General features: G+C 46.3%; 1 protein-coding gene across 1 annotated transcript in view; it reads left to right on the top strand.

Moving 5' to 3' along the window:
* Nucleotides 1–26,970, top strand: part of BLMH (bleomycin hydrolase) — a 116,384-nt gene that overhangs the window by 19,972 nt on the left and 69,442 nt on the right. Inside the window, exons 3-6 of the mRNA XM_075333175.1 lie at nt 6,150–6,259; nt 9,482–9,623; nt 16,674–16,762; nt 22,214–22,306. Of these exons, the coding sequence (XP_075189290.1) occupies nt 6,150–6,259; nt 9,482–9,623; nt 16,674–16,762; nt 22,214–22,306 (434 nt within the window). The remainder of the gene's footprint in view (nt 1–6,149; nt 6,260–9,481; nt 9,624–16,673; nt 16,763–22,213; nt 22,307–26,970) is intronic.

Here is a 26,970-nt window from a genome sequence, read left to right as displayed (position 1 = left end):
AGAATGATGGGAAGAAAAAAGTTTGGAGAAGAAAGGGAACGGCACATGATCCAAGGCACACCACATCCTCTGTAAAACATGGTGGAGGCAACGTGATGGCATGGGCATGCATGGCTTTCAATGGCACTGGGTCACTTGTGTTTATTGATGACATAACAGCAGACAACAGTAGCCGGATGAATTCTGAAGTGTACCGGGATATACTTTCAGCCCAGATTCAGCAAAATGCCGCAAAGTTGATCGGACGGCGCTTCATAGTACAGATGGACAATGACCCCAAGCATACAGCCAAAGCTACCCAGGAGTTCATGAGTGCAAAAAAGTGGAACATTCTGCAATGGCCAAGTCAATCACCAGATCTTAACCCAATTGAGCATGCATTTCACTTGCTCAAATCCAGACTTAAGACGGAAAGACCCACAAACAAGCAAGACCTGAAGGTTGCGGCTGTAAAGGCCTGGCAAAGCATTAAGAAGGAGGAAACCCAGCGTTTGGTGATGTCCATGGGTTCCAGACTTAAGGCAGTGATTGCCTCCAAAGGATTCGCAACAAAATATTGAAAATAAAAATATTTTGTTTGGGTTTGGTTTATTTGTCCAATTACTTTTGACCTCCTAAAATGTGGAGTGTTTGTAAAGAAATGTGTACAATTCCTACAATTTCTATCAGATATTTTTGTTCAAACCTTCAAATTAAACGTTACAATCTGCACTTGAATTCTGTTGTAGAGGTTTCATGTCAAATCCAATGTGGTGGCATGCAGAGCCCAACTCGCGAAAATTGTGTCACTGTCCAAATATTTCTGGACCTAACTGTATATACACACACACACTCTACATATACAGCTGTAGCATAAATTAAGAGACCACTTCCAATTTTTGTGTGGAATAACCATGATTTCTAATCACAGCTTTCATGCGTCTTGGCTGCTTTCCACCATTGTTTCACTTTGCTTTTGGTTGACCTTATGTCACTCCTGGTGCCAAAATGTAAGCGGTTCTTCTTAGTTTGATGGCTTGTGACTAAACATCTTCCTCTTGATTACATTCCAGAGGTTTTCAACAGGGTTCAGGTCTGGAGATTGGACTGGCCATTACAGGGTTTTGATGTGGTCCTTCATCCACATATTGATTGACCTAACTGTGTGGCATGGCGCATTGTCCTGGATAACCTTGTATGCGGCTTGATTCTTATGTTTTTCACAAAGTTTAATCTGCCCAATTCCATCGATCCTCCACCAAATATCACAGTGGGTGCAAGACACTGTGGCTTGTACGCCTCTCCAGGTCTCCTTCTAACAATTAGCCAGGTGTTGGGCAAAAGCTCAAAATTAGACTTATCAGAGAAGATTACCGTACTCTAGAAATTGGGCAGGAATTGGGCTGGTTAAACTAGAATAAAAGAACAAGTTACATTTTACTCAAAAATACACTTATAAAGAGAAAAATCAGAACAACTGACAATTTTGCAGTTGTCTCTTAATATTTGCCAGAGCCGTATGTATGTATGTGTGTGTGTGTGTGTGTGTGTTTATCTATCTATCTATCTATCTATATATATTTATATATATATATATTCAGGAACTGTCTCAGTACTTGGGTCTAGGCAACTCATGGCTGAGAGGAAGCTTGCTGCACCAAAAACCTTCTCCACCCTGTATTGCTTTTTGTTCAATACTGTATTAGACAAATAGGACCCATTATAAACTTCAGTAAACAAACTCCCCACCCTCAGTTTTCATTTATAATCTAATGGCCGCTTTACACGCTGCGATATCGTGACAGACATCGCTAGCGTGCGTACCCGCCCCCATCGGTTGTGCAAAATGGGCAAATCGCTGCCCGTGGCACACAACATCGCGCGGACCCGTCACACTACTTACCTGCCTAGCGACGTCGCTGTGACAGGCGAACCGCCTCCTTTCTAAGGGGACGGTTCGTTTAGCGTCACTGAACCGCCGCCCAGTAGAAGCGGAGGGGCGGAGATGAGCGGAACGTAACAGCCTTCCTCATTGCAGGCGGCCGCAGGTAAGGTGAGGTTCCTCGTTCCTGCGGTGTCACACATAGCGATGTGTGCTGCCGCAGCAACGAGAAACTACATCGCTATCTGCAGCAGCAGCGATAATCGAGAATAGGGGGGCATGTCACCGATGAGCGGTTTTGAACATTTTTGCGACGATTCAAAATCGCTCATAGGTGTCACACGCAACAACATCGCTAAAGCGGCCGGATGTGCATCACAAATTCCGTGACCCCAACGAGAACGCTTGAGTGATGTCGCAGCGTGTAAAGCGGCCTTAAGGGATCAGGGGACAGGATGACTTTCCTTTTTAGGGTATTTGCACATATGTTTTTCAGGTGGATTCTGCTTGAAAAGAATGCTTAAAATGAATGCTAAAAAGAATTAACACTTTACTAGCATTGCATACGTTACATCTTTTTGAGCTTCTTTTAACCGCTTTGGACATCAAAAGCAGTGAAGTGGGTAAAAAGTGACCATTGTTCTCTCGGCTTCTGCTTAGAAGTTGGCCACTTAATTCTATATACTGGTAAAGGGGTTATCCCAGACATCTCTTTATTTTTCCCCATGGGGCTAAGCACTTATCGGCAGGTAAGCTTACTACTTTCCTGTCCTGTACTGCGACCATCTCTCCTGGCTCAGAGCGGTCATGGGCTCTGATTTTTTTCTCACCTCACTTACACATGCCGCTGGCTGAAATGTCGACAGTCCAGATTCCATGACAAAAATAAATGCAAAAAATGTTGAGTCCTGTGGTTTAGTCACTGCATTAAGTTTCAGTCCCATAACAGGCGAATCAAGGGGGGGAAGATTCTCCTAAAGAGATTTTCATGCGCGAGACCTCGGGAGCAGTGGGCGGTTTCCTCAGTATGGAAATGAACAATGGGGGATGGCGTAAAGCGGCAGGAGGGAGAATAACGGACGCAGGAGAGCCCGCCCCCGTGTACAGAAAAAATATTTGCATACAAAAAGTAAGACTTTATAAACTATTTATTTAGTTCTCAAAGGGGGCAGAATAGCAACAGGAACCTTGCTAGAATGCAGCCCAGGACCTGCAAAAGGGGAATCTTTTAGGTTTATTACGAAATTTCTGCTGACAGGTTCCCTTTAACAGATGGGTTACAAGGAGGGCTGATTGTGCTCGGCACAGTTTGATACTCGATCGAGCACCAGGCTGCTTCAGGCGCTCAGTACTCGATCGAGTATCTTGCAGGTAGTCAACATTAGAGATGAGTGAACCTTTGGAAGTTTGGTTCGGCAGGTACATTCAAACCATAAGGGTCTGTGTGCACGTTGCGTATTTACATGCGTTTACGGAGCTTTTTTAAACTGCAGTATAAACACATGCATTCTGCGTCCCCAGCAAAGTCTATGAGAATTAAGCAAATTCCATGCGCACATTGCGTTTTGAAACTCAGCATTTTGGATGCCAAATTTTTTACAAAATCGATGTGTTCTGAAAAGCAACATGTCACTTCTTTTGTGCATTTTGGATGCTTTTCCCAGTAAGTCTATGGGAGAGCAAGCATCCAGAACGCATGAATTCTGCATTCAAAATGTATCCAAAATGCAGCGTTTTGGCTGTGTTTTGAAACGCACGTGCAGTGACAAAACACTGCGTTTTATTTGCCCCGACAGAACGCAACGTGCGCACAAAGCCTAACAAAGTTTTGTTTTTGACCCCGACTTGATCCAAATCTCATTGGAAGTCAGTGATTGGGCAGTTCGTGGCTCCGCCCACATGCTGCCAGCCATAAACAGATCACTTCTGGGGGACGGTAGAAGGGGTTTTTCTATTTTTTTATCTTTATTTTTGTGTGTGCACACTGCATCTGATCACGCTAATTATACCCCAAATTTGAGCTATTGAAACACTGCAAGTGGCTTGCACTCATACCCAAGCACAGCGCTCCCCTCTTGAGTGGTTTGCACTTGTAACTCACTCGAACCTGTTTTTTTGGAAGTCTGTTTCCGATCCCGAAGAGGTTCGTTCATCTCTACTCAACATGCTGGACTCCCCGCCTGGAGGGCGGGGGAGAGGAAGAGAAAGAGAGATCTGCCGTCATCTGGAAAAATGCTTGAGTTTCCCATTGGCTTCCATTGTGCTTGGTTCTCGAGTCAAGCCCCTCCGACCTGCTCGTTTTGAGCAGTCAAGCATTTATTGCTCGCTTATCACTAGTTACTAGCAGTGTGAATAGATCCACTGCCAAAAATTCAGATGGAGTAATCTTTAAAGATGGCCTGCTTTATGGAAAGAGTATGTATTGGATACTTTAAAATAAGGCTATCCAGCACAGAAAGTGATTCCATACGTCTAGTATTCTTGGAATTGACAGAGGACTGACTGAGTTTATTTCCGCATTTGGAAGTGAGTGGGGCCGGCGATGTGACATCTACTGATAACTGCCCGGATCAGTGTGGCATCTGCAGGTATTGTGCCCCGTCCTATTCTAGTGAATACTAATACATAGGACAGATACAGGAGACGAGCCAATCACACATGCATCCAGGGAGGTATCAGTAAACCTGACGTCACTGGACCTGGTCACCCATTAATATGGAAATGAGCGGTGTTTTGAGATTAAAGGGTTATTCCCATCTCCAAGATCCTATCCTAATATGTAGCAGGTGTAATAATAATAATAATAACAATAATAATAATACTAGCAAATACCTCCAAAAAAATGTAGTATAGTTCTTCTGATTCACTATGTCCCTTCCCTCATATTCAGGGCATTGCAGGAGCTTAGGTATCCATAGTTACGACCACTAGTAACTAACTAACTGTGAGTATACTATCACAATAAACATTTGCACTCAAGCAAGAGGGGGAAAAAAAGCTGACGGAGCATAATGTCCATTATTTGCATCCTCCAGCTTTTTTCCCTCTTGCTTGAGTGCAACGGTTAGGGCCGTTTCTGACATCCTTCTTTTTGGCGGATCCGGCGCGCTCCAGTACAGTGAGATATAGTACAATGGCAGCTCGGCAACTTCCGGGTCACATGACGGCATGTGACTGGAGCTTGTCGCGCTGCTATTGTACTATATCACACTATAATGGAGTGCGCCGGATCCGCCAAAAAGTCGGATCTGTGAAACGGCCCTTATGGTGATAGTATATGTTATGTTCAGTATGTACCAATTCAGACCTTCAGGGTAGGATGTGTTGGCAGTTTATTCATTTTTATAACTGTGACTGTATGTATGGTCGTAACCATGGATACCTAAGGTACTGCAATGCCCTGAACATGAAGTAAGTGACATAGTGATCAGAAGAGCTATACTACATTTCTAAGTGGAGATTTTTGCTAATATTACTGGGATAGGATCTTGGAAATGGGAAAAACCCTTTTAGCATTGAAACTGTTTGCACTCCCCCTCCCCTTGCTGTACAGGTTACAGCTCTATTCAATTGCTCTATTCTTTGTTATCAGCATCAGCAAGGACCCCCCAGGTTGGACCTTCACTTGTCATAATGATGTGTTCTATTATAAGTTGGGGCTACCAGTTTAATCTGCCAATATACTGATGATTGATACATTACATACAGAGAACCCGCTGACTCCCCTGACTTGTCTGGTCTAATAAATAATTGTGTTTCCAATAAAACAGCATCCGTGGTCCATCTTTTCTTAGATTGCTACGTTCCTCTGTTATTTCTTCTGTAAATATAAGAATAAACTGACAATTGGGTGTTACCAGATGAGGGGGTGTACACTTTCCCAGCGTCCAATCAGCAGTGGCACACTTGGTAAGGCCACACCATGTTGGCAATGTCATTGGTCATATGCAGTTGTCAATTTATTAATCCATTTCAAAAAGAATAGCAGAGGAACGTCAGAACACAGAGATGTAAGAAAAGGTGCCCCGGAATGGTCACACACTACCGAAAACATATTCATGTATGATCAAAATCAGACGTTTTTGCAAAAGTGTTGCTGAAAAGAAGCCAAGAACTCTGGAAGGAAAATAAACCTAATTATCAAAAATGTTGGGCGCTGCTCAAAGTTTTAATGACTATGTACATTGTATGATTGGAATATAATCAAATGGGCCAGGCTGCCGTCCGCTTGGGATTTTACACCCTGTACCCCATGTTTACTGATTGTCGTCTTCTCTCCATCTTTCAGGGAGGTGCTGGATATTTTCCTGTCTGAACGTGATGAGACTACCTTTTATAAAGAAGTTCAATATTGAAGAATTTGAGTTTAGCCAGTCGTATCTGTTTTTCTGGGATAAGGTAATCACCATGTTATATGCATATAAGGTTGATCTGCTGACATTACATAACTCTTTATTATGGAACTTCTCTATTAATAATATCACAACATTTCTGAAAAGTCCATAGTTGCAAATTTGGTTTCTTGCTCTATTGGACAATGCCTCCGCCTAACAGTTAAGGGGGCTTTACATGCTACGACATCGCTAATGCGAACTCGTTGGGGTCACGGAATTGGTGACGCACATCCGGTCGCATTAGCGATGCCGTTGCGTGTGACACCGATGAGCGATTTTGCATCGTTGCAAAAACGTGCAAAATCGCTCATCGGTGACACGGGGGTCCATTCTCAAAAATCGTTACTGCAGCAGTAACGAGGTTGTTCCTCGTTCCTGCGGCAGCACACATCGCTCCGTGTGACACCGCAGGAACGAGGAACCTCTCCTTACCTGCCTCCCGGCCGCTATGCGGAAGGAAGGAGGTGGGCGGGATGTTACGTCCCGCTCAGCTCCGCCCCTCCGCTGCTATTTGGGTGGCCGCTCAGTGACGTCGCTGTGACGCCACACGGACCTCCCCCTTAGAAAGGAGGCGGTTCGCCGGTCACAGCGATGTCACCGAGCATGTAAGTAGTGTGATGGGTCTGGGCGATGTTGTGCGGCACGGGCAGCAATTTGCCCGTGTCGCGCAACAGATGGGGGCGGGTACCCACACTAGCGATATCGGGACCGATATCGCAGTGTGTAAAGCCCGCTTTAGGCTAGGACCCCACTTTGCTTTTTACCTGCTTTTTACCTGCTTTTTTGCTGCTTTTTCAACTGCAGCGTTTAATGCCAAAATGGATGTGTTCTGCTTTTCAAGCAAAGTCTATGGGAATTTGGGTTTCTAGACCACACTATGCAGTTCAAACTGCAGCCTTTTTGTGGCAGAAATTTGGGCAAAAACTCAGCTTTGCAGTGCAAAACCCAAATGGCAAAAACAATTCACATGTCAATTGTTTTTGCCATTTGGGTTTTGCACTGCAAAGCTGAGTTTTTGCCCAAATTTCTGCCACAAAAAGGCAGCATTTTGAACTGCATAGTGCGGACAAGAAAACCAAATTCCCATAGACTTTGCTTGAAAAGCAGAACACAACCATTTTGGTATTAAACGCTGCAGTTGAAAAAGCAGCAAAAAAGCAGGTAAAAAGCAACATGGACACATAGCCTTAAAGCGGACCAATTACCAGGATTTTACAATATATAACCTAAAGCCAGTGCTATACTGCCGCTATCATGCTGATTTTATACATACCTTTAGTTGTCAGTTAGGATGTATAGGTTTTGAAAGCCAAACAAGTAAAGTTTGTAAAATGAACAGCTTTTTGATTGGCAGAAGCAGCCAATCAGCTAATAGCTGGGGACGGTTTTGATAGTGGTTCCACCTCCCCACCTGTTGTTCCTCCTCCTATGTTATTTATGCTAATTCTATTATAGTAGCATTTTACTAAGTGGCTAGAAGGACCTGTGCTGATGTCATACCCATGTGACCAGAGGGGACGGGGCCTCAGCCAACATAGCTGATACCAGGAAACAACATTATTTTTCTGTCGGCAGAGAGCACTGGGGTAATAGCGATACCTAGGGTAAGCTGGGTGCACAAAAAGCACTGGGTGCACAAAGAGCACTGGGGGCACAAAGAGCACTGGGGGATGCAGTAATATGGAGCACAGTATATCGGGGCACAATAATATGGGGGCAGAGTATTTGGGGCATAGTATACAGTGGGGCATAGTATACAGTGGAGCACTATGCCATCCGTCCTCTGTGACACTTTCCAGATATTAGGATCACTTTGCGGTCACCAACAAAATGGCTCGACTGATCGCCAACTTCATCCTCTCTGAGCCTTTTGCAGACACCCAGAAGGTAAGGGGGAGGTGACATCACACACAAGAGAGCAGATTACACCCACTTTTACTACAGTTGTAATGTGAGCTAGTTGTGCACTAGGTTTTCAGCAGCTGCTCCCCCTAGTGTTTAAGAGGGGAAAATATCAATCTTTTTACATATTTTTTTTTATATTTTGCTTAATTAAAAAATTATAATATTTAAACAAAACAATACTTTTCATTTTTTCAGTTATTGATTTTTTATTTTTTTTATGCCACCTTCCCTTTAAGACTTAATTCCAAGGTTTGTATTGGACCTGGTTAATGGGTGTCGCATTATTACAGTTAAATTTAAAATTGCAGAATGAAAAAAACTGGTGTCCCATGGGGGTTTTTATGACGTTTTGGATGGCAAAAAAAATGAGATATATAGAATCAATCTATATATTTAATCAAATTAATAAAAGCTCTCTACTCCCCATATATACTCATAATCTGTAGTAGGTGTAAAAATAATAATATTAGCAAATACCTCCAATAAGAAATGTAGTACAGTTCTCCTGATTCACAATGTCGCTTACCTCATTAATTGCTTGTGGTCGTAACCATGAATACCGAAGGTCCTGCAATGCCCTGCATATGAAGTAAGCAACATAATGAATCAGGAGAACTATACTATATTTTTAATTAGAGGTATTTTCTAATATTATTATTATTATTATTATTATTATTATTACACCTACAATGTATTGACATAGCAGCTTGGAAATGGGAATACCCCTTTAAATCTGAGCCGCTTCACGTCCGGAATCGGTTAAGAAAGACATAAAAGATGCCCACCAAGTTGTTTTGACACTACACTGCATATGTTCATTATTTTAAATGTATACTCATTCGGAATCCATCTGACAAAGACATGTTTGCACATACCCTAAAGTGATTTTCCAAATTCCAAGAAATATTTCCTTTTGTTTTATAGCCATGCATAAAAAATAAGATATGCCATAGTCGCCCACTGCAGATCCAGTGCTGCCTCTCTGCCGCTGCCCCTGGTCTTTGCTGACAAGCTGCACAGTAATTGGCTACAGTCGTGACTTCACGACCAAAGATCAGGGACATTGGAGGTGCAGTGCATCGGTAGAGCCAAAATTATATTTGTAATAAAGAAAAATAAAAGCTGAAAAAAACTTCTGTTAAAAGACAACTTTTCTGCTAAAATATTATATTTTTGTTTTTTTTTCCTAAGAGCAATAAAACTTTTTTTCCAGCTGACACAGTGCTAAATATTTTTCTGATGTGATCCTTACATGTGTGTTCTGAGAATCTCATACTATTTGACGTTCACCATTAAGATGCTCTTGATCGGTTCCCCACAGGTAGAACGCTGCCATTATTTCCTAAATGCTTTTGTTGACACCGCCCACATGGACGAGCCAATCGATGGGAGACTTATGCAGTTCCTACTTTCAAACCCCAGCAATGATGGAGGCCAGTGGGACATGCTTGTTAACCTGATTGGTAAGGATTTCCAAAGGGATAAGCTAGTTGTAACTTTGTCATTGGGTGTGGTGCCAGATTTAAGTCACATCCTCAGCCTTCTCCTTGTTCCTCCCTGGATGTTCTTCTTCCAGTTCCAGAACACTGTGATCATATAAGTAACAAATATTAATAATTTACAATGTGTGTCCATATCTACATAAATTCAGCTAGGGTCAGTAGGGTCATCTATAGACACAGACCTAGTGAGCAGGTAAATCCTACAATGTCAACATACTAAATGTCCTCTCCAACATTTCCAATATTATGAATTTACTAGCTGTAATACCCAGCATTGCCCCGGATAGTAACTAAGTGTCTCTCTGTCTCTCTCCCACTTTCCCTCTCTCCCACTCTCCCTCTCTGTCTGTCTTCCTCTTGTCTCTGTCTGTCTCCCTCTCTGTCTCTCTCTCTATGTCTGTCTTTCTCTCTGTCGCTGTCTGTCTCTCTGTCTGTCTATCTCTCTCTGTCTCTCCCTGTCTGCCTCTCTCTGTTTCTCAATCTAGCTCTGTCTCTCTCTGTTTCTTTCTCTGTCTGTCTCTCTCTCTGTCTGTAACTCTGTGTCTTTCGCTCTCTGTCTCTCTGTCTCTCTCTGTGTCTGTTTCTCTCAGTCTCTCTATCCATCTCTCCACCGAAATCATATTACCTCACACATAAGCTTTTTATACTAACAATGTCCTTCATTGCCAATAGCAACCAATCACAGCTCTTTTCTTCATCGTTCCTTATGGGAGACCCAAACCATGGGTGTATAGCTTCTGCCTCCGGAGGACACACAAAGTACTACACTCAAACGTGTAGCTCCTCCCTCCGGGCTATATACACCCCCTGGATGACAATCTAACCAGTTCAGTGCTTTGTGTTCAGGAGGTCACACACACACATGCATTCTCTGATTTTTTCATTTTTATTTTGATTTTAAAGATTTGGAAGAAAAGCGGGTCCAGTCTGGACTCCCGGCATGTCCCTTCTCACCCCACTGTGTCGGCGGTGCTGTTAAGGTTGACTTTATAAGGCTGGAGCCTTCACATGCCGCGCTCCTTCACATCCTCTGAGAGGCTCTGGGTTGAAGTGGGAGCCGTCACGGTCCTCTCTGCTTGCAGAAGACCGGTCTCCATCCGCAGCCCTGTCTGGTTCCTGCTGGAAGGAGCATTTAACCCCCCTCAGGGACTGGCCCTGCGTCTCAAAAGCTAAGTATTGAGACGTTTTTCAGGGGTCCCGGGTACTTTTATTAGGGGGAAAGTATGTTTTTTATCTTTACTGTAAATTCCGGCCGGTTCTGGGGGTTTCCCCTGAGAACCGCGCCGAAGGTGCCTGCTCGTCGGCCGCATGTTAAAATCTAGGCCCCGGCTTCTGTTTGGGCCTAGTTTCGGTTTCATCTTCCTCTGCATGTCATTCATGCAGGGGAATAGAGTGGCGCCGCCCACCGGCCATCCAGCAGAGGGGAGGACACTCCTCTCTGAGGAGATGTTTCCCTCCCCTACATCTCTCCTTAGCCCTCCGGTTTCCCGCTCTTGGGCTAATCTCCGCCCCCCCTCCTCCTCCCAGCGCCATTTTCTCAGCGTTTATCACACTGATCGGCGCTGGCTGCTGAACCTGCTGCTTTCTAGGAAGGCTGACGCTTTACTGGGGGTCCGAGCTGTGGAATCCGGAGGGCACACAGAGAGCGGTCTGGTAAGCCACAACCTCTGGTTGTGGGCTTTATTATACACTCTCAGGACATTCTATAGGAGTGTATTCTTACTGCAGAGCTTCCACCTCAGCAGCATGTCTGTCACCCGGAGCAAGAAGACTGCTAAGCTGTACGCTATATGCACTGCATGTAAGCTCATTCTGCCAGAGCCAAGCACATACCCACATTGTGATGCCTGTGCTAACATGGTTGTGTCTCAGCCTGGAGCCTCCTCAGGGGTCCCTCCGGCTGCTCCGGCCCCGGTGGCTGAACCCCCGGCTTGGGTAGCATCCTTTTCCAAAGCTATTTCCCAGTCTTTTGCCGACTCCATGGGGCAGCTGTCCCGGACACTGCTGACCATGCATCAGCCCTCTTCTCAGGGTGCCTCTGCTGCTCCGAGAGGCACCTAAACGGAGACGCAGGGACCCTTCTCCTTCCTCGTCCCACGGCTCTGATTCACGAGCCGAGGTGCAGGGCGAGGAGGATTCGTTTACTGTGGGCTCAGACGCTACCTCTATGTACCCCATTGACTTGTCTGAGGGTGATGCGGATGTTAGTGACTTGAATGGGTCCATTAACTCCGTACTGAACCTCAACCCACCAGAGTCAGAGGAACAAGCCTCTCTGGTAGAGATACACCAGTTTACCTCACCTAAGAGAGCTAGGAGTATGTTTTTTAACCACTCCAGTTTTCAGACCGCTGTTACCAAGCCCAGGGCCTGTCCTGACAAACGTTTTCCGAAGCGTAGTTCTGATGACCGTTTTCCTTTTCCACCAGAGGTGGTTAAGGAATGGGCCCAGTCTCCAAAGGTAGACCCTCCGGTGTCCAGAATCTCAGCCCGCACAGTCGTAGCTGTGGCTGATGGCACTTCTCTTAAGGATCCCACTGACCGCCAGGTTGACCTTCTGGCCAATTCTGTATATGAGGCGGCAGGAGCCTCGTTCTCCCCGTCTTTTGCGGCAGTGTGGGCGCTTAAGGCAGTCTCTGCCTCTCTGGCGGAGATACATTCCCTCACCAGGGACTCTATACCTGAGATGGATGCCTTAACTTCTCAAGCTTCGGCTTTTTCATCCTACGCCATGTCTGCCATCCTGGAGGCTTCTCACCGCACGGCGGTGGCCTCCGCTAACTCCCTCGCGATCCGCAGGATCTTGTGGCTTCGAGAGTGGAAAGCAGACGCTTCCTCTAAGAAGTACCTTGCGAGTCTCCCTTTTACTGGGTCCAGGCTGTTTGGTGAACAACTGGATGAAATAATTAAGGAAGCTACTGGCGGGAAGAGTACTTCCTTGCCACAAACTAAAACCAGGAAACCTGTCCAGGGCAGGAACCAATCGAGGTTTCGTTCCTTTCGTTCCTCTAACTGGTCATCCTCTAAGCCCTCGACCTCGTCCACTACCGCAGCCAAGGATCGTAAACCCAACTGGCGCGCGAAGCCGCGTCCTCAAAAGACCGGAGGAGCCGCTGCCACTAAGGCAGCCTCCTCTTGACTATCTGGCTGCGCCAGCAACGTCCTTGGTCGGTGGCAGGCTCTCCCACTTTGGCGACGTGTGGTTTCAACACGTCTCCGATCAGTGGGTGCGAGATATCATCTCCCACGGCTACAGGATAGAATTTTCTTCCAGCCCGCCAAACAGATTTTTTCTGTCCACCCCCCCCTGCTCCAAAGCCGCCGCCTTCTCTCAGGCCGTGGCATCCCTGCAGGCCAACGGTGTAATTGTTCCGGTTCCCGCCCGGGAACGGTTCAGCGGTTTCTACTCAAACCTCTTTCTAGTCCCCAAGAAGGACGGTTCCTTCCGGCCCATCCTGGATCTCAAGCTTCTCAACAAGCATGTTCAGGTGCGGCACTTTCGCATGGAATCTCTGAGATCGGTCATTGCCTCAATGACCCAAGGAGATTTTCTGGCATCCATCGACATCAGAGATGCCTATCTGCATGTGCCTATTGCAGTTTCACACCAGCGTTGGCTACGCTTTGCAATCGGAGAGGAACATTTCCAATTCGTGGCTCTCCCCTTCGGCTTAGCCACGGCCCCTCGAGTATTCACCAAGGTCATGGCAGCAGTGGTTGCGGTTCTGCACCTCCAGGGGTTGGCAGTGATTCCTTACCTGGGCGACCTTCTAGTCAAGGCCTCATCCAGTGCAGACTGCCAGCGGAGTGTCTCACTCACTCTCGCCACGCTCGTTCAGTTCGGGTGGCTTGTCAACCTGCCCAAGTCCACTCTGACCCCGACCCAGGTGCTTCTTTACCTAGGGATGCAATTCGAGACTCTGCCGGCACTTGTCAAGTTGCCCTTAGTCAAACAGCAGTCCCTTCGTCTGGCGGTGCGCTCTCTGCTGAGGCACCGCCGTCATTCCATCAGACACCTCATGCAGGTGCTAGGTCAGATGGTGGCGTCAATGGAAGCGGTTCCTTTTGCCCAGTTCCATCTGCGTCCCCTGCAGCTGGACATTCTCCGCTGTTGGGACAAGCGGATCTCTTCCTTGCACAGGCTGGTGGCTCTGTCGTCACAGACCAGGAGCTCCCTTCAGTGGTGGCTTCGGCCCCTCTCTCTGTCACAGGGACGCTCCTTCCTGATTCCGTCCTGGGTGATCCTCACCACGGATGCCAGCCTCTCCGGTTGGGGAGCAGTATTTCTCTATCACCGAGCACAGGGCACTTGGACTCCGTCCGAATCAGCCCTCTCGATCAATGTGCTGGAGATCAGAGCTGTGTTTCTAGCTCTCCTAGCCTTTCACCACCTGTTGGCGGGCAGGCACATTCGAGTTCAGTCGGACAACGCGACAGCGGTTGCCTACATCAATCACCAGGGCGGGACTCACAGCCGTCTGGCGATGTTGGAGGTTCAACGAATCCTCCAGTGGACGGAGGACTCCAAGTCCACCATATCTGCAGTCCACATCCCAGGCGTGGAAAACTGGGAGGCCGATTATCTCAGCCGTCAAACCGTGGACAGCGGCGAGTGGGCCCTGCATCCGTCAGTGTTCAGATCAATCTGCCGCAAGTGGGGCACTCCGGAAGTGGATCTAATGGCTTCCCGGCACAACAACAAGGTTCCGGTTTACGTGGCTCGCTCCCACGATCCTCAAGCCTTCGCAGCGGACGCACTGGTTCAAGATTGGTCTCAGTTCCGTCTGACCTATGTGTTTCCCCCTCTAGCTCTCTTGCCCAGGGTTCTGCGCAAGATCGGAATGGAGGGCCGTCGAGTCATAATCATTGCTCCGGACTGGCCCAGGTGAGCTTGGTACCCAGACCTGCTCCGTTTGTCCGTAGGGGTGCCGTGGCACCTCCCGGACCGCCCAGACCTTCTCTCTCAAGGTCCGTTCTTCCGCCAGAATTCTGCGGCTCTCAGATTGACGGCGTGGCTCTTGAGTCCTGGATCCTGACGACTTCAGGCATTCCCTCTGAGGTCATCTCCACTATGACTCAGGCTCGGAAGTCTTCCTCGGCCAAGATTTACCACAGGACTTGGAGGATTTTCCTGTCCTGGTGTCGCTCTTCCGACCATGCTCCTTGGCCGTTCTCCTTGCCGACCATCCTGTCTTTTCTACAGTCCGGTCTACAGCTAGGACTGTCCCTCAATTCCCTCAAGGGACAGGTGTCGGCTCTGTCGGTATTGTTCCAGCGGCGTATCGCCCGACTGGCTCAGGTGCGCACCTTCATGCAGGGCGCATCTCACATCATTCCTCCTTACCGGCGGCCCTTGGATCCCTGGGACCTTAATCTGGTCCTCACGGCCTTACAGAAACCCCCCTTTGAGCCTCTCAGGGAGGTTCCTTTGTTTAGACTTTCACAGAAAGTTGTTTTTCTAGTAGCCATAACTTCTCTCAGGAGAGTTTCTGATTTGGCTGCGCTCTCTTCGGAATCCCCCTTTTTGGTGTTTCACCAAGACAAGGTGGTTCTTCGTCCGACTCCGGACTTTCTCCCTAAGGTGGTGTCTCCTTTCCACCTTAACCAGGACATTTCATTGCCTTCTCTTTGTCCGGCCCCTGTGCATCGCTTTGAGAAGGCGTTGCATTCCTTAGATTTGGTGCGGGCGCTCCGAATCTATGTGTCACGCACTGCCGTTTTTAGGCGGTGCACCTCACTTTTTGTGCTAACCACTGGTCAGCGCAAGGGTCTCGCTGCTTCTAAACCGACCCTAGCTCGTTGGATCAGGTCGGCTATCACCGATGCCTACCAGTGTTCTCAGGTGCCTCCTCCGCCAGGGATTAAGGCGCACTCGACCAGAGCTGTCGGTGCCTCCTGGGCTTTCAGGCACCAGGCTACGGCTCAGCAGGTTTGTCAGGCTGCCACGTGGTCCAGTCTGCACACTTTTTCGAAGCACTACCAAGTGCATGCTCATGCTTCGGCAGATGCGAGCTTGGGCAGATGCATTCTTCAGGCGGCTGTCGCCCATTTGTGAAGTTAGGTTTTGCCTACTTCTCCGTTTGGTTTATTTCCCACCCATGGACTGCTTTGGAACGTCCCATGGTTTGGGTCTCCCATAAGGAACGATGAAGAAAAAGAGAATTTTGTTTACTTACCGTAAATTCTTTTTCTTATAGTTCCGACATGGGAGACCCAGCACCCTCCCTGTTGCCTGTTGACAGTTTTTTGTTCCGTGTGTTTCACCGGCTGTTGTTAGTAGACAGAGTTCCGGTCTTTCCGAGTTTTACTCTATCTCTACTTATGGGTGGATGTCCTCCTTCAGCTTTTGCACTGAACTGGTTAGATTGTCATCCAGGGGGTGTATATAGCCCGGAGGGAGGAGCTACACGTTTGAGTGTAGTACTTTGTGTGTCCTCCGGAGGCAGAAGCTATACACCCATGGTTTGGGTCTCCCATGTCGGAACTATAAGAAAAAGAATTTACGGTAAGTAAACAAAAATTCTCTTTATTAATGACCTGTGGCTCCCAGCTCCATTGACTTTAATGTAAGCAGGTTTTTTGGCGAATAACTGTAACGTTCGGGGTAAATTTTCCCCTCAAAACATAGTCTACATTCCCTGGATCAAATGAGGTGACTGTGCAAAATTTTATGATTGTAAATGCTACGATGCAATCTCTTTAGTGTAGACACACACACACACACACACACACACACATACACATACACACACACACACACACACACAGACACACATACACATACATACACACAGCTTTATATATTAGATTATACTATTGGATTTCTGTGATTTGTTAAAAAAAAGAAAACATTTTCAATCACATTTTTATTTCATCACCAGTTTGGAGAAAAAAAAGTTTGTGCGTGTCTAATTGGGGAAAAGCTAACAATGTTGATAAAGACTTTCTGACAACCAAAATCAGTAACCTGTTACAAGTTTTTCTTTTTAATTATTTTTTTTCGTTCTATAGAAAAATATGGTGTCATCCCAAAGAAATGTTTCCCAGAATCCCACACATCGGAGGCCACTCGTAGAATGAACGACATATTGAATCACAAGGTAAAAAAACAAAACAAAAAAAAACGACTTTTATTCATTTTTAAAACTTTTTCGTTAAAAGTTATTCTCAACATTGGACTTTTTCACCTATTCGTAGCTGCTATCAACGTTCTCTAGCAGTTACACAGAAAATTAATGGAGTGGTGGTCTGCGTGTTCAGCCACCACTCCTCTTGGATAGTGCCTGTCAGAGCTCTGTTATCAGGATCGGTGCAGGTCCCAAGGGTCGGTCCCCACCTTATCCTGTGAATAAGTGATAACTTTGAGTGTTTCAATTGGGGATAAAATAAAAGGTTTTTTTCCACGTAACACCTCATACAAGTAGTGATCATTTTTATTTTTGGGATAGAACATACCTTCAAAACTTCCTTTTGTGAAACCACAGTGTCACGCAGTACCTTACGGGGTTCCGCCAGGTACGTGGGAACCCCCGACGAGCGCCACAACACAGGGTACACCAGGAGCACAATACAATGGTGGGCCCTGAAAGGGGAGCAGGGTCACCTCCTTAACTCACCTAAGGGTGATCCCTGCACTCCCTAGTGTCCCTATACATCACGTGCCTATCTGTCTTTCCCTGGACTCAGCACTGTATAGTGAGCAGAGCAGCTGGAACACTAGTCCCACTCTAGGTTAAAGACACACACACAGACAATTAGATAGCTAGGGGTAAAATAAACACCAATCATACAAAGCACTCCAAACGACAGGAGGAAGCACTGAGGAACTAACCAGTGAGGCACAACCAAAAAGGAATAAGTAACGGAAAAACACAACTCAGCTTTAAAACAGCAAACTCCAGCAACGGATCTCAGAGTGACTTCCTGGTCCACAGCTTACAGGTTCCATGTAGAGGCAAGCTAAGCAGAAGCTATCACTGGCAATTACCTGGGCTGGGAGAGGACTCTTTAAGCAGAGGAGTCTTTAAGCAGAACAGCTGACTATAGTTTTCATCCAGGATTTAGGAGACCAGAGGCACTACTTAATCCTAGCAGCACCAGATAAAGGAGAATCTGCACAGCCAACAGTATTAATCTGAACAATTATGTATGTAGCCCTGCGCTGATCTCCTGACACCAGAAATAGAAGGGACTACTCTCTGTATTAGTACCCTCGTTACAAAGAGGCTCTTAAAAGGACTCTATGAGCACAGGATGAGTGCCCAAACCAAATACAAGCACTCGGTGCATTAAGGCATGGCCAAACATTGAAATGCACCTTCCCACCTACTTGTTTTCCAATAGCCAGGGCTGTCAATCAAAGAAGAGGAGGAGGTTGGAGATGGAGAGAAAATAGACTGGTGGGAAGGTGTATATAAATGTTTGTCCCTACTATGATGCAGGAGCGACTGTACTTGGTTTGAACAGTCATTCTGTGCTGACAGAGCCCCTTTAACCCCTTTACGACCGCCGATACGCCTTTTAACGGCGGCAAATTAGGGTACTTTTTCCGATCCGCCGCTTTTTAACGGCGGTCGGAAAAAAGGGTCTAGCGCCCCCCAGAGTCAGAAAATTTCCGGGGTCTCAGCTGCCGGGGGTAGCTGAGACCCTGGAGATCATGATTCTGGCCGGTTTTTCCGGTCCCCGCTCACCTGATGACCGGTATACACCGTATACCGATGATCAGGTTACAGTAAATGACCGCGCCGGTAAAAAATCATTTATCTCCCATCTGGCATAAACAAACATGTCAGATGGGAGATAAATCCCCTCCCCCGGTCCTCTCCGGTCCCCCGGTGTCACTAAAGTGTCCCCCCACCCCCCCTTCCTCCCGAGAATCCAACATGGCGCTGCACATACCGGCGCGCACAGCAGCGCGCCGGCCGCTTTTCCCCCTTTCCTCTGGTTTCTGTCGCATGTGCTATGACACATACGACAGAAACCTGCTCCCCAGGCCCTGCCAAGTCACCCCCTATCCCCACCCCGGTGTTCCCCGGTGTCCCCCGTACCTACCAGCTCTGATCCCCCGCGGCCCCCTCCTCCTTCACAGTGCACGCCGGTCACACTGCAGAGCGCGGCTGTCAGCTTCCTGTGTCTGTGACTCAGACGCTGGCTGCTGCTGCACAGAGTCTGCAGCTGTGACCCGGGGAGGGTGGGTGCAAATTCTTTGCACCCACTCTCCCCAAATGGAGGGTCTGCACTCCTAGAAAATGGGGGATACGTTCCCTGAACGTGCCCCCCATATTCTAGAAGGTCCAGAATCGCCGCGGGACTTTCCCAATGGATTACAGCAGGGACTTGATTTTTTTTTTTTTTCAATAAATTGGCCAAAGAGGAAATGTTTTTGGGGAGTGTTTTTTCAAATAAATTTTTTTTTTGTTGTCAATTTTTTTTTATTATTACTGTCAATTAGTTATGTCTGGTATCAAATAGACGCTGTGACATAACTAATTGCTGGGCTTGATGCCAGGTGACATTACACATCTGGTATCAACCCCATTTATTACCCCGTTAGCCACCGCACCAGGGCGCGGGATGAGTTGGGGCGAAGCGCCAGGATTGGCGCATCTGATGGATGCGCCACTTCTGGGGCGGCTGCGGCCTGCTATTTTTAGGCTGGGAAGAGTCCAATAACCATGGCTCTTCCCACCCTGAGAATACCAGACCACAGCTGTCAGCTTCACCTTGACTGGTGATCTAATTTGGGGGGACCCTACTTTTTTTTTTTTTTAATTATTTATTTATAAATAATTAAAAAAAAAAAAAAACAGCTTGGGGAGCCCTCCAAATTGATCACCAGCCAAGGTGAAGCTGTCAGCTGTGGTTTGCAGGCTACAGCTGTCTGCTTTACCCTAGCTGGCTATCAAAAATAGGGGGGACCCCACGTCATTTATTTTAATTATTTTTTTTTCTTTTTGGGCTAAATACAAGGCTAGGCACCCTTTAGTGCCACATGAAAGGCACTAAAGGGCGCCAGCTTAGAATATGCAGGGGGGTGGGACGTTATATATGTTTGACATCTATCCATTCATCCACTGTAGCATTTTAGGCTATGTGCCCACAATCAGGGTTTGCAGCGTTTTGGGCGCAGAGTGTTTTCCCTGCGTCCATAATGCTGCGTTGTGCAGTAGAAGCACAGTGGAAGGATTTTTAGAAATCCCATGCCCGTTGTGCTTCTTTTCTCCGCAGCATAAACCGACCTGTGGCGCAGCTTCCCGAGCCTCAGCATGTCAATTTATGCTGCGGAGATGAGTGTTTTCTGCAGGTAGAATAGAGCTAAAGTCCACAGCAGCCTGAACCCAAATCGTGGGCATGGGCAGCTGCGTTCTCACGTGGACAACACTCGCATCTCTGCAGGAAGGCTGACACTGTGTACTGGACGCCGTGTCGCTGGATCATGGCCACATAGCCTAAAAGTGAGAAATTTGTTGCTACAGCAACATTTTTGTGAAGTACCTGTGGATTCAAAATGCTTACTATACTCCTGAATAAAATCCTTGAGGGGTCCAGTTTCCAAAATGGAGTCACTTGTGGGGGGTTTCTAATGTATAGGTACCCAAGAGGCCCTGCTAATGTGACATGGTGCGCGCAATTTATTTAAACTTTTCCAAAATTCAAATGGTGCTCCTTCCATTCCAAGCCCTCCCATATATCCAAACAGAGGTTTTTGGCCACATATGGGGTATCCCTGCGCGCACAAGAAATTGGATAACAACCTGTGGGGTCCACGTTTTGTTGTTGCCTCTTGAAAAAGTGAGAAATGTGATGCTAAAGAAACATTTTTGTGAAAAAAATGAAAATTTTCAATATGGCAACCTAAGCTTATCAAATTCTGTGAAGTATTCGTGGATTCAAAATGCTCAATATACACCTAGATAAAAGCCTTGAGGTTTCTTGATTCCAGAATGGGGTCACTTGTGGGGGGCCTGCACTGTTTAGGCACTTTAGGGGCTTTCCAAATGCGACATAGCGTCCACTAATTATTCCAGCCAAATGTTCAGTCAAATTGCACTCCTTCCCTTCCAAGACCTGCCGTGTGCCCAAACAGTTGATTTCCACCACATATAAGATATCACCAAACTCAGGAGAAATTGCAGAATACATTTCATGGTGATTTTTTTCCTGTTACCCTTGTGAAAAAAAAAGCTACCTGGTTGAAGTAACAATTTTGTGGTAAAATTTTATTTTTTTTATTTTCATGGCTCAACGTTATAAACTTCTGTGAAGCACCTGGGGGTTCAGAGTACTCACCAAACATCTAGATAAATTCCTTGAGAGGCCTAGTTTCAAATATGGGGTCACTTGTGGTGGTTTTTTGCTGTTTACGTACCTTAGGGGTCCTCCAAATGCAACATGGTGCCCGCAATCTTTTTCAGCCAAATTTCCTTTCCAAAATTCAAATATTGCTCCTTTCATTCCGAGCTCTCCCATGTACCCAAACAAAGGTTTCTGACCACATGTAGGGTATTGGCGCGCTCATAAGAAAGTGGGTAACAAAGTGTGAGGTCCAATTTTTGGTGTTACCTCTTGAAAAAGTAAGAAAATTAGTGCTAAAGTAACATTTTTAGGTAAAATGTTAATTTTTATTTTTTTTCATTCCACATTACTTTAGTTCCTGTGAAGCACCTGAAGGGTTAATAAACTTCTTGAATGTGGTTTTGAGTACCTTGAGGGGTGCAGGTTTTAGAATGGTGTAACTTTTGGGTATTTTCTGTCACCAAGGCCTCTCAAAGTCACTTCAAATGTGATGTGGTCCCTAAAAAAATGGTTTTGTATATTTTGTTGAAAAAATGGGAAATTGCTGATGAACTTTGAACCCTTCTAACTTCCTAACCCCAAAAAATTTTGTTTCAAAAATTGCGCTGATCTAAAGTAGACAAGTGGGAAATGTTATTTATTAACTATTTTGTGTGACATAACTCTCCGGTTTATGGGCATAAAAATTAAAAGTTTGAAACTTGCAAAATTTTTAATTTTTTTGTCAAATTTCAGATTTTTTCACAAATAAAATAAAAAAATATCATCCTAAATTTACCTCTAACATGAAGCCCAATATGTCACGAAAAAACAATCTCAGAATCACCGAGATCCATTGAAGCGTTCCAGAGTTATAACCTTATAAAGTGACACTGGTCAAAATTGCAAAAAATGGCCTGGGCATTAAGTACAAAACTGGCTTCGTCCTTAAGGGGTTAAGGATGACTTGTCCATACTCTGTTTAGTCAAATCTTGTATTCCCCATTTTTCTTAGAACTCAGCATTGTGCTTTTGCTCTGTTAATTCTCCTGACAATGTGTGAGTAATTTAACAGTTATATATTAACATTCCCCCTGTCAATATAGTCACTATCCAGTAAATCATTACTAATAATATCGGTCTGGGAAGAGATGTACAATATTAACAAGTTAAATGCTAACAGACATTCTTAATTTATGCGTATGTGAGCACTGAAATTAAAACAACATTTTATGCATTTTTTTTAACTTGCAATTGGTGTTTTCTGATTTTTGAAGATGAGAGAATATTGTCTAAGACTAAGAAACATGGTATCCAGTGGATGCACCAAAGAAGAAATCTCTGCAGCTTTGGACACTATGATAGAAGAGGTGAGTGCTATGTAATATACTATATGTATGTGATTGTAATACTATGACGAGATTTATTTAGCCTCATGTACCAGTTTTCTGTATTAAAAAAACGAGAATTTTTTTTTTTACCTTGCTCTTGTCATGTTCACAGAAAGTAGGTGGAGCTTAGCGAGAGGGGAGGGGCACCCGCCATCAGACGGGGGTAAATTATATAATTATAGTGCAAATCTACCCTGTCTATAGCTTATGTCTATTTGCTTTTATGGCTTATGGACAAATTACTTAGTAGGCCTATTCCCATTAATATTTTTATAATTTTACTCCATAGTTTTCTGGACTAAGATCGGAATAAGAAATGTTGATCTTAGTAAATTTCTTCTTTTTATGGGCTGAAAGCGTTCAGCTCAAAAATCACAAATATATTTCTCACTTATGGGTGGCACACTTATTTTTTATGTTTTGATAGATCTGACTAGTTAGGTAAAAGGGGGTGAGTGATTTGATTTTTTAGTAGACTTGAAACTGTGATCGCTTGTACTACTGTATATACAGCAATATTCCAGTTTGCTGCATCTAGTAAAAGAAATCAAGATCTCCCATGGCATTCAGCCTGCGGCTGGACGTCACAGGAAGATTAGCACTTCAGTAACCAGTTGCCTCCTCACCATCACAGGATGAACCGATGGGCAACCGGGCTGGATTGTGGCACTTAAAGGGAATCTGTCAGCAGGTTTTTGCTATGTAAGCTGAAGCCAGTATGCTGCAAGGGTTAACACAGAAAGTTCAGGCATGCCTGTTTTGTCACAGTATCATCTTTTGTTTATTTGCTATGTTTTTAGCAGCAGTACCCTTATATGACTAGAAAATCACAAGCAAGACAGTCAGACATACCCCCTGCTGTGACTGACACCTCACTATCAATGTACAATCTTTATTGAGAGCCTGGTGTGGGCGGGGGCAGCCCTCTGGACTCTGCTACATGACTAAACCAAAAAATTCAGATTCGGTCAGAATGGCTGCATCCAGTACTTTAAGTGATACACCTTTGGATTCAGAATCTGCCTACAACATGCTGCTCTCAGATGACGTAGCGAAAACCTGCTGACAGATTCTCTTTAATTGTTGCTGTTTGTCATTGACAGCAGCAATGCTGATAAAGGCAGATGCCAGGTATATAATATACCTTATACCTGGCCTGTGCAATGTGTGGAGCGGGATCTGCTCCTGACCCCACTACAAACACCCTGACGCTCTCTATGACATATAATATATCACTATCAAGGGGGGAGCGGAGTTAAGGTGTTAAAAGATATTGATTAGATAATTATGGGATTATGGGGAAATACTGCTTAGAATACTATAGTGTATATTTACAGCAGTTGAAGCCTCTTGCTTGCTCCCCTCAACCTACCATCAAATTTCTTATCTGTATTTTACACCCAGCTCCAGGTGTATCTGAGCTCCTGGGTCACAATCATAGCAAGGCTCTCTTCACCGCCACCAAAACATTCACGTGAAGTTGTCACCCTATTCATGCTGCCCAAACGATGAACAGCATGAATCCGAGGCCTAGCTGCACAATTCTGCCTGCTTTACACGAGTCGATCTATCGTGCAATAGCATGAGCGATCGTACCCGCCCCCGTCGTTTTTGCGTCACAGGCAAATCTCTGCCCATGGTGCACAAACTCGTTTAACCCCAGTCACACGCACTTGCCTTCCGGACGACCTCGCTGTGGGCGACGAACGTCCACTTCCTGAAGTGGGAGGGACGTTCGGCGTCACAGCGACGTCACACGGCAGCCGGCCAATAGAAGCGGAGGGGCGGAGATGAGTGGGATGTAAGCATCCCACCCACCTCCTTCCTTCCACATAGCCGTCGGGAGCCGTGGGATGCAGGTAAGCTGTGTTCATCATTCCCGTGGTGTCACACAGAGCAACATGTGCTGCCCCGGGTACGATGAACAACCGGCGCCATTAAAAATAAACGATATTTTGAAAGTAAACGACGAGTACATGACTCATGATTTGTGAGCGATACTGCGTCGCTTGGAGGTGTCACACGAGACGACGTCGTGCGCTATGCCGGATGTGCGTCACGAAAACCGTGACCACCGACGACACATCGCACGATAGCTCGTCTCGTGTAAAGCAGGTATTACAGCCAGATATGTCTTTCTCTGAAACACTCCAATTTTTGAAAGATCCAGCTGAGATACCTGACTAGTCCAGTACCGCTCTTGACTGGCTTGTCAGCTAGAGCAGGGTGGAGAGACCTGTGTGACGCCCCTGAGTGTCAGGTGCCACAGGGTACTACATCTAACCTCAGATTCCTGGAAGATCAGTGCTGGAAAACAACACAACACACACACAAATCCACGCCCTTTGCCCCAGACTGGCTAACAGGCTAGACATGGAACTGATGGATGGCCACCTATTGGTTGGGACGCATCCAATCAACTAGCCAGAAACCTGGGAGTGGGAGGGGCTAGTCAGTGGAGTGGACGGACGACGGACATCTTGTCAGAAAATAGTAAAAAGTCAGACAGACAGTCAGTCAGAAGTTTACGTGCTGACAGAAAGTGTAAAGTGACTACTGAGTAAAAGGGAGTACGGTAGCCAGGGAGAGTACGGCGACAGTACTCACTGGACCGAGCACCGACGGGGTACAGAGCCCTAGTTCAGGAAGACGCTTCAAGCTCACCTGATAACAATCTGCCTGTGAGGGGACCATCAAGGACCTTACCGGCGTTAGTGTCCGGGGCACAGCAGCAGAGAGGGAACCTGGGAACGGGGACAGAGGTCCGACCCAAGAGAGTTTCAAGCTGCCTGCCGTACGGGCCAGGATGAAGACAACAGGAGGGGACCCCAAAAACGCTCCAGGCCACAGGGACCCACCAATTACAAACGGGTGCATGGAAGTAAAACTCACCAGTTCACTACACCGGCACTGGAACAAAGGGAATACCGGAAGACCAGTACCAGCCGGGTTGCAGCAACTCCAAACCAGTGAGTAAAGCACAAATTAAACCGCAGCCCCCTGTGTTGTCTGAATTCTTCCTACACCTCTGCATCTATATACTACAACCACCATCATCCTCCCTTGGGGCCTAGCTCTACTTGCAGAGAGCCATCACATCTAAGCTACTTAATACCACAAGCCCCAGCAGTGAGAGACTTTGCAGCAGCGGCTTTCCCCAGATAGCCGCATAATGCAAGTGGTGTCACTTTATTTTTATTTGTCCCTTGTACAATAACCCCTTTTAAGCGACCCCCAGGGTCACGGAACCGGACAACAGCCACCCAGTGATACGTCCCAGTGAATACAAGGCCCCGGACCGAGTACCCCAAAGCCTTGGGGTACGTCACTTGGAGCTGCACTGGAATAGTCTTGTCTATGGCTTTGGTCCCTGGCTGAATTTACAAAGTATATTTTCTCTGAAACACCATAATACAATTGCTGCCAGGCTCCAATTCATGCTGTCCGAGGCTTTTAAATAAGTGACAGATTCCCTATGAAAGATTATTCTCAAGATAGTAAGTTGTTCACCATCCGGACTTGGACTGGCCCTCATAAGAACAGGTGAGTACTCTGGTTGGCCTCTGTTTCTATATTATTGTTATTGAATTTTTTAAAAATTTTGATAGGGCACAGAAAAGAAAGGGAAGGCATTAAGATAGGGGAAACTAGAATAGACAGGCAAGGGACAATGAACTGTAACACAGACAAGCTTTGTCAATTGGACTAACTGTTAGGGGTGCTTTACATGTTGCGACATCGCTTCCGAAATATTGTCGGGGTCACATCGTTAGTGACGCACATCCGGCGCCGGTAACGACATCGCAACGTGTAAATCCTAGATGCGCCGATAAACGATCACAAAAGCGTCAAAAATCGGTGATCTGTGTAGCGTCGTTTATTTCCATAATGTCGAGTCGACCGCAGGTACGATGTTGTTTGTCGTTGCTGCAGCACCACACATCGCTGTGTGTGAAGTCGCAGGAGCGACAAACATCTCCTTACCTGCGTCCCGACGGCAATGCGGAAGGGAGAAGGTGGGCGGGATGTTATGTCCCGCTCATCTCCGCCCCTCCGCTTCTATTGGCCGGCCGCTTAGTGACATCGCGGTGACGCCGAACACACCTCCCCCTTGAAGGAGGGATAGTTCGGCAGTCACAGCGACGTCGCCGACCAGGTATGTGCGTGTGAAGCTGCCGTAGCGATAATGTTCACTACGGCAGCAATCACCACATATCGCATGTGTGACGGGGGCGGGTACTATCACGCTCGGCATCACTAGCCGATGCTAGCGATGTCGCAACGTGTAAAGTACCCCTCAGAGCCATATTTTACATCATATATGTCAATGTCCATATCTATGTATATCCATACGGCGCTCCTTCAGTGAGGGGTGTGGCGCCGGCTTCCGTGCACGTCATTCCGGTGGGCGTCACTTCAGGAAGCCACATGCACAGTGGGCATTATAAATGAGTGAGGTTTCTTACCTCTATTACCCTCGCCTTTCCTCCCTGATGAAGCGGTATCCACAGGGGTAATATTTACTCTGCGAAACGTACGTTGGAGGTTTTAAGGGGGCTGTTTCCTATGGGGGGTCCCCCAATTGGGGATTCTGGCTCTTCCTTGCAATCAGCATTTTTACAAGCAGCTCTCTGCACTCCGCT

Source organism: Anomaloglossus baeobatrachus, chromosome 2, assembly GCF_048569485.1.
Source record: "Anomaloglossus baeobatrachus isolate aAnoBae1 chromosome 2, aAnoBae1.hap1, whole genome shotgun sequence".
Lineage (NCBI taxonomy): Eukaryota > Metazoa > Chordata > Amphibia > Anura > Aromobatidae > Anomaloglossus > Anomaloglossus baeobatrachus.
This window is presented reverse-complemented; position numbering and strand designations above follow the sequence as displayed.